Source organism: Colobus angolensis, unplaced genomic scaffold (genome assembly GCF_000951035.1).
Source record: "Colobus angolensis palliatus isolate OR3802 unplaced genomic scaffold, Cang.pa_1.0 Scaffold63, whole genome shotgun sequence".
NCBI lineage: Eukaryota > Metazoa > Chordata > Mammalia > Primates > Cercopithecidae > Colobus > Colobus angolensis.
Genome location: NW_012119932.1, coordinates 9136587 through 9144866, shown reverse-complemented (window position 1 = coordinate 9144866; position 8280 = coordinate 9136587). Strand labels below are relative to the sequence as shown.

The window sequence follows — 8280 nt, the reverse complement described above, 5'->3', positions numbered from 1 at the left end:
AGGCTGGTCTCGAACTCCTGCCTTCAGGTGATCCACCTGCCTCAGCCTCCCAAAGTGCTGGGATTACAGACATGAGCCACCATGCCCAACCTATGTAACTTTTAAAAAAAAGGAATTGTAATGATAACTTCTTTAGTGCATAAAATCACAAATGACTGCTTTTGTCCACGGCAGCTAGTAATTTATTGATCAAATGCATTTAAAAAGACCAGTGATTATCCTAAATTTTATATCTAAACCTTGAAATTACCAAGGTAGTTATTTTTAAGAGGCATTTGGAAAAGTCTTTGTGGTTACTAATGAAAAGCAATTATTGCAGAAAACGGATAATACCACCTGAAGCATGAATAGCTACTAATGAGTATATTATATTGTCTAAAACTGCTCCCATAACAAAACAAGTTGACAAGTTACTTCCTGAATTCCCACATTAAAGACAGAGTTAGCTTGTTTAAAATAGAGCTAAGAAAGTTCTACTCTAAATCCAAAGTCACCATGTGTTCATTTGGTCTGTGGCAAGGTCTGGAACACACAGTAGGCCAGGCATCATGTGTGCCTCCAATTAGAAACACTCTGTGTTCTACTGGCTGGGCTCCAATAAGAGGGGCCCAAAGGATCCAAGATGATCATATTTCTTCATTTTAAAAAAATCATTTTTCTCCGAGTCAGTCACTATATAACAGTTACCACAGAAAACTGAAGTCAAGAGGCCGGAGAGCAAGACCACCCTGGGCAATATAGTGAGGCCCTGTCTCTACAAAAACAAAAAAAATTTAATTAGCCGAGCACAGTGGTGCATGCCTGTAGCCCCAGCTACTTGGGAGGCTAAGGCAGGAGCATTGCTTGAGCCCAGGAGGTCAAGGGGGCAGTGAGCCAAGACCTCACCACTGTACTTCAGCCTGGGTGACACAGCAAGACCCTGTCTCAAAAAAAATTAATTTAATTTAATTTAAAAAAAGAAAAGTGTTTTTAATTTAAAACAAAAGGTCAACATTTTGATGGAAAAAAAGAAATCAAACGTGTATTTAATCATTTTTTTGGCATTACGAAATATCTATAAAGAAAAGTCAAAGTTGTCAGTATTGAACAAGCGTGGAGACAAATTAAAAATCACCTTATTCCTATATGTCAGGGATATGCGAAGATAAGAGATGGGGAGGAGGGCAGAATTATTTGCCAAAATAGATGAGTTGTTCAAGAAAGAAGAATGATTCCTTCACTGTACCTGTTAATCCCTTCCTGGCCTTGGAGAAACTCCCTGCTTTCTCACCAGTCTTGGGCAGTTATTTGCGTATCATTTAACTCAGTCTTTCCCTGTACCTCAATTTTTTAAATCCCATAACTGGACATTTTATATACCTATCTCAATAAAATACCCAACCTGATTAAGCTGCAATTTTTATTTTATGTGGTTCTCAAAAGATTTTTTTTTTTTTCTGGCAGGATTGTTCCTTAACAGAAGAAAAAATTAACACACCTACAATAAGCTAGTTGAAAGTCTTAAGGGCAGTGAAAATTTATAATGAAATGGGAACAAATTATATAATTTATTTGACTTTACTTGCACTTCAAAAAGATTGCATGTTACTACCTCTCTAAGTTCTAAGGGCAGTATGGGAGATTTAACTATGGATAGACCACATTCAGAAAAAAGATACAGTGCTTCTTTGAAGGTTCTCAATTACTATCTGAAAGTTTTTTGAAGGGAGTGAATTTTCTAAATTAAAATGTAAATCAATATGTAAATCAAAAACATAATATATACAATTACTTATTCTGAGGACTTTTCCAAGAACACTTATAACACATAAGTAGAATCAAAGTATATTCAAACTATAACAATAGGCTAAACTACTTATAAATAAGAAGCCATTTCTAAAGTGTAGTTTTATTTGAGAACAACATCTTCAACATCTGAGCATAAATACAAATATTATTTTACATTACTTCATGGGTTTGGGAAGTATATTTAGATGGCTGGGATTTTTAAGATCTTTTTGACATGAAACATAATTATTTACGATTATGATCAGCTGACAATGTATTATGCAACAAATGATTTCAAAGACTGAAAGATTGTATAACTTGTTTAACATTAAGGCAATGGATAAACAATTTCTTTTTTTGAGACACAGTCTCTCTCTGTTGCCAAGCTGGAGTGCAGTGGCATGATCTCAGTTCACTGCAACCTCCGCCTCCTGGTTCAAGCAATTCTCCTGCCTCAGCCTCCCAAGTAGCTGGGATTACAGGCACATGCGGCTAATTTTATTTTTTAGTAGAGATGGGGTTTCACCAGGTTGGCCAGGCTGATCTCGAATTTCTGACCTCAAGTGACCCACCCACCTTGGCCTCCCAAAGTGTTGGAATTACAGGCATGAGCCACCACGCCCAGTCTGCAATGGATAAACACTTTCTAAACAGCAAATTTAAACATACAATGGCAGTTTCTAACTTTTACAGACACTCAAGACATGCATATGCATTCCAAAAGACAGACACACAAAGCCATCAAGTCTAATGTGCCTGACCTCAGGAAAATGTGCAACGTACATTCTGTTATCTTGTTCAGACAAATTTTATAAATTCAGCACATGAAAAGAGATTAGATGATGAGTTAGTATTTTTAAAGATGCCAGAGGTCCAGAACATTGTCATGTGAAATGATATTAATGTGTTCTAGGATTAGAGTCCCGCTACATTCAAAATTGCCAACCTTTAAAAAGCCTAGTCATTAAAGGTAAATACATTTTCATGTACAGTAAGATTAAGACCACCCAAATCCATGTAAATCATAGTGCAACCTTCTTATGACAGACAAGACACTTAAGCTCAAATTATAATTTCAAAGTATTTCATCATATGCAAAGTGGTAAGCCACAAGTGTCTAAAAAAGAGCTAGAGAATATTAAAACGTCTAAAAGAATGTATAACATGGTCTGGCGCAGTGGCTCACACCTGTAATCCTACACTTAGGGAGGCCGAGGTGGGTGGATCAGTTGAGCTCAGGAGTTCAAGACCAGCCTGGGCAACATGGTGAAACCCCTTCTCTACAAAAAATACAAAACTTAGCTAGGTGTGGTGGCCTGCGCCTGTACTCCCAACTACTTGGGAGGCTGAGGCAGGAGAATCGCTTGAGCCCAGGTGGTGGATATTGAAGTGAGCCAAGATTGTGCCACTGCACTCCAGCCTGGGTGACAGAATGAGACCCTGTCTCAAAAAAAAAAAAAAAAAAAAAAAAAAAAAAAAAAAAAAAAAAAAAAAAACCATAAAACACAATTAACAGTGATTATCCTTGGGTAGACAGATTATAAGTAAAGTAATTTAAAAGTAGTTTTCCTTCTTTTTGGTTTATATATTCTCATTTATTATATTTGAACATGTATAATACACGAGATTAAAAAAGAGTAATTGACTAGGCATGGTGGCTCACACCTATAATCCCAGCAGCATTTATCACCACCTGATATATCACATATCTATTAGTTTCTATATTGTCTTCGTCATAAGGCAGAGAATTTGTTTTGTTCATACCTGCATTTCAGGCATGCAGCAGGCACACACCATTTGTCATTGTTACTGCTACTATAAATATAATACAAAGAATAAAGTGAACAAATCTATACTGATTTGTGACTTGTTCTCCAAAGAGCAGTTTTGCTTTTATAACAACTTTCTAAAATGTCAGTTGCTCAAAGAATTCAAACTTCAAAAAGAACAGATATCTTTTGCTTTAAAAACTGTTGTTTTAGGATCTATTTGGAGCCCTTCAAATATAAATTTTATTCACATTCCAAATAATACAATTTTAAGTAAGTATGACTATTAAAAATATCTCTGCAACTTAAAGCAAAGAAAAAAACCAATCGCATTGTATAAATGACATAAATTGTGGCTGCTAGATTGACTCTTAAAATAATTTACGTCACAGACCAAAAAACACCATATTTTTGGCACTGCTTATTTAAGCTAATTGCAAAAATGTTTATTGTGTTTTCCAAAAAAAAAAAATGAATGACCAATTCTGAGGTTAAGGATACTACAATAATTTGTCTTACATTGATTTCACTCAAAATATTTTTTAATACAGTTCCTCTCTGATCATTAAACTTTTAGAATACAAAGCATAACTCGTATAATTATTATTTAATATTATTAAATAAATAATAGAGTTAATATTATTATTAGTTGTATCAGCTAATATCTAAAGCAACAGCACTCTGGCATCATGGGACTGAAACACGAATTTTAGTTCTCTGGCGTCAGCACACAAAATAAGCACGCACAGGACAATGAGAAACTAAACGGCAAGACATCGCCACCTGGCCCATTTAATGAAGTATGGCAAGTGGTCAAGAAGGCTGAATGTGTAGAAGGAATAACGAGAGATCTCTGTCACAGTCCACGCGACCAGAAAAAGCACCACACTCTCCTCATTCTGGATCTGCAGAATTACAGAGAAATCCAGTGTCATTCAAGCCGGAACTTACTTTTCAATGAAGGTACTTACTTTACTTATTTATTGCCTTTTATTTATAATGGAATGTTAGGGTTACGCAAATGCAATACAGAAAACTTGATGCAGTCACCATTAACATAATTAATTATAAACCTGGAACTTAAATATATCCTATGCACAGGAATAGTCGACCATAGACTGGTTTTTCTTCCCTCGTCCTTCACTTCAGGCAACAACGCTATCGTCGGAGGACAATGTTACCTTGTTGAAACCAAAATCTGACCTTCCTACTTCTCGTAATCATTATATCACATCTGTTCTACTGTAAGACCAACGCTTGAATTCCTCACTCATCTTTGGCCCTTTTACCACTATTTTAATTCAGGGTTTTTTTTTTTTAGATGGAGTCTCGCTCTGTCGCCCAGGCTGGAGTGCAGTGGCCGGATCTCAGCTCACTGCAAGTTCCGCCTGCCGGGTTCACGCCATTCTCCTGCCTCAGCCTCCCAAGTAGCCGGGACTACAGGTGCCGCCACCTCGCCCGGCTAGTTTTTTTGTATTTTTTAGTAGAGACGGGGTTTCACCGTGTTAGCCAGGATGGTCTTGATCTTGTGACCTCGTGATCCGCCCGTCTCGGCCTCCCAAAGTGCTGGGATTACAGGCTTGAGCCACCGCGCCCGGCCCTAATTCAGGGTTTTATCATCTCTCATCTGGACTACTGCAACTGTTTCCTAAATAGTCTTTCCTGTCTTTATTCTCCTCATGAATGCAAGTTTTCTTTTAAAAAGAAGTCAAGGAAGCAAATAAATAAAAAACAAATTAAGCTAAGTCCTGTGATTTAAAAGTTTCACTGGTCCCATACTGCTTCACAGAATAGAAGGGTGAGCCCTAATACTGCCTAACAGAATAGAAGGATGAGTCCTAATACTGCTTAACAGAATAGAAGGATGAGCCTTAATACCTGCACACCATATTCAGGGTTCTTTACAATCCTTGCTAGGAAATCTCTCCAACTTCATCTACAATTACTCAACCCTCCTACCTACTTCTCTCTCTGGTGACACTAGATTTCGTAATTTCCAGAATATGCTCTGAACCTGTGCAATTTAACACGTTATTCCCTCTCACTGGAATGTTACTCTCTTATTCCATGACAAATCTTTTCCCATCTTTCAAGATTCAGCTAAAACATCTCGCCCTCTAGAAAACTGTCTCCAACCCTCTCCTCTCACCCTGAGCAGTTATTTGCTCACCACCCTTTTTTTTTTTTTTTGAGACAGAGTCTTGCTCTTTCACCCAGGCTGGAATGCAGTGATGCAATCTTGGTTCACTACAACCTCTGCCTCCCAGGTCCAAATGATTATTGTGCCTCAGCCTCCAGAGTAGCTGGGATTACATGCCTTGCTAATTTTTGTATTTTTAGTAGAGACGGGGTCTCACTGTGTTGGCCAGGGTGGTCTCAAACTCCTGATCTCAAGTAATCTGCCTGCCTCAGCCTCCCAAAGTGCTGGGATTACAGGTATGAGCCACCATGCCCAGCCCAACACCCTCCTTCTACTGTACTTTGTTCATACCTGTATTGTGGCATTTGCCAATCTATATTAAGAGTTGTCTGGTTAACTCTTGTACATGTCAGCGCTCAACATCTGTATCCCTCCTTAAGGGAAGCCTTCTTTCACTGCCTACGTCAGACGAAGTCCCTAGGTATACTGCAATGCATACCGAGCTCTTGCTTCAAAGCACTGAACACTTACATAATTAAATATTTGTTCAGCTTCTCTCCCAAGTTTAGGCTCCACCAGTGAGAACCATCTTTGTATTGTCAACAGCCATATCCCAGCACACTGTCAGGCACAGATGAGGTGCACTATTAGCATCTGTGCATAAGTGTCCCCCACTTCCCAACAGCCAGTACACTTGACAGCTGGGATTGCCTTCTTCCTTTTTTTTTTTTTTTTTTTGAGATAGAGTCTTGCTCTGTCACCCAGGTTGGAGTGCAGTGATACGATCTCAGCTCACTGCAACCTCTGCCTCTTGAGTTCAAGAGATTCTCCTGCCTCAGCCTCCCAAGTAACTGGGACTACAGGTGTGCACCACCACACCTGGCTAACTTTTGAATTTTTAGTAGAGACAGGGTTTCACCATGTTGACCAGGCTGGTCTTGAACTCCTGACCTCAAGTGATCCACCCGCCTCAGCCTCCCGAAGTGCTGGGATTACAGGCATGAGCCACCACACCCAGCCCACTTTATTCATTTCTGTAAATCCAGAAATTTGAACAGCACTAGGTGTACAGAATGCATTCAATAATATTGGTTGAATTAATTAAGGAGTGCTGAATAAGTACCAGTGGGAAACTATCGTCAGCAAAAAATAAATAGGAACATTAAGGCAGAGATCCTCTGGAGGATAAATGGGGCAGATAGGTCCTGTTTTCTTTTTGGAACTTGCGACTCTCAAGCTTCCCTTTACCTCCATTTCTCTAGTTAATGTCTAGTTAATGTTGTCTTTCTTCTCCTTCATTCTTCAGACTCATGGTGGTCCTAACTCAGCTATCATATTCCTTCACTGCCTGGAAGAGTCTCTCTTCTCGTCTGTTAATGCTGTAGTCCTGCTTTTAAACGAGTAGGCAAAGTTAATTAATAGTTTGCCTCTCCCATACCATGTGCTCGCTGCTGTCTGCACTATCTGTCTGGCAGTCACTGGTTAGGGAACAGGTAAATCACGCAAGTTGAGTGAAAGATACTAGTCACGAGAGATAAAGTATATAAAGGGCAGGAGGTCAATGAGCTGTCCCCACACACACAGGAGGCCAGTGAAGCTAAGAGGAATAGAGAAGAGGTCAGGTGTCAGTCCCCAATCTGAGATAAGAAAGGCATCTGAGAAATGGAAAGGAGGCCAGAGATCTGTCCTTGGGGAGACAGGAGGTTCTGAAGGCTGTCAAGAGGTCAGAAGGGTTCACATGGGAAATGTTCCTGTCATGGGTTTTTGTTTTTTTTTTTTTTTTGAGATGGAGTCTCACTCTGTCACCCAAACCGGAATGCAGTGGTGCAATCTCAGCTCACTGCACCCTCCACCTCCCGGGTTCAAGCAATTCTCCTGCCTCAGCGTCCCGAGTAGCTGGGATGACAGGCGCCCGCCACCACGTCTGGCTAATTTTTGTATTTTTAGTAGAGACGAGGTTTCACCATATTGGCCAGGCTGGTCTCGAACTCCTGACCCTCAGGTGATTCATCCACCTCGGCCTCCCAAAGTGCTGGGATTACAGGCATGAGCCACCTCGCCTGGCCCTAACATGGGTTTAAAAATGCCCAGTATCTTGACATAGCAGCATGGTGTCTATCTCGCCTAAAAGGTTTGAATATTAATTAGATTCAGTAATTAGGTCTGTCTCCTGTCATGCCTCAATAAAAATTGTTTATTTTTCCTTAAGCTCCTTAGCATTTTTTTGAAAATAATTTTTAATTGGAAATTAAAATTGCATATATTTATGGTGTACAACATGATGTTCCAAAATACGTACACATTGTGAAATGGCTAAATCAAGCTGATTAACCTATGTATTACCATATATACTTATTTATTTGTGGTAAGACCCTATTCTTTTAGCAATTTTCAAATATACAACACATTGCTATTAACTATGGTCACTACGTTGCATAACACATTTCTTGAACTTAATTCCTCCTAATTAAAAGTTTTATCCTTTGACCGCTTCTAACTTTTAGTCTTTTCCATTTGTTCAGATCTACAGGACTGCATTTACTTTTTATGTCTGTTGCTATAATACTCAATGCTAAATGAGATATAATTTTTTTTTTTTTTTTT

The 8280-nt window shown here is 39.0% G+C and overlaps 1 protein-coding gene across 1 annotated transcript in view; it reads right to left on the bottom strand.

Annotated features, from left to right (window-relative positions):
- Positions 1-6930, bottom strand: part of HACD1 (3-hydroxyacyl-CoA dehydratase 1) — a 17716-nt gene extending 10786 nt beyond the window's left edge. The window contains exons 1-2 of the mRNA XM_011963910.1: positions 6925-6930; positions 4320-4441 (exon numbers count right to left, since the gene is read on the bottom strand). Of these exons, the coding sequence (XP_011819300.1) occupies positions 4320-4441; positions 6925-6930 (128 nt within the window). The remainder of the gene's footprint in view (positions 1-4319; positions 4442-6924) is intronic.
- Between the last annotated feature and the right edge of the window lie 1350 nt (positions 6931-8280).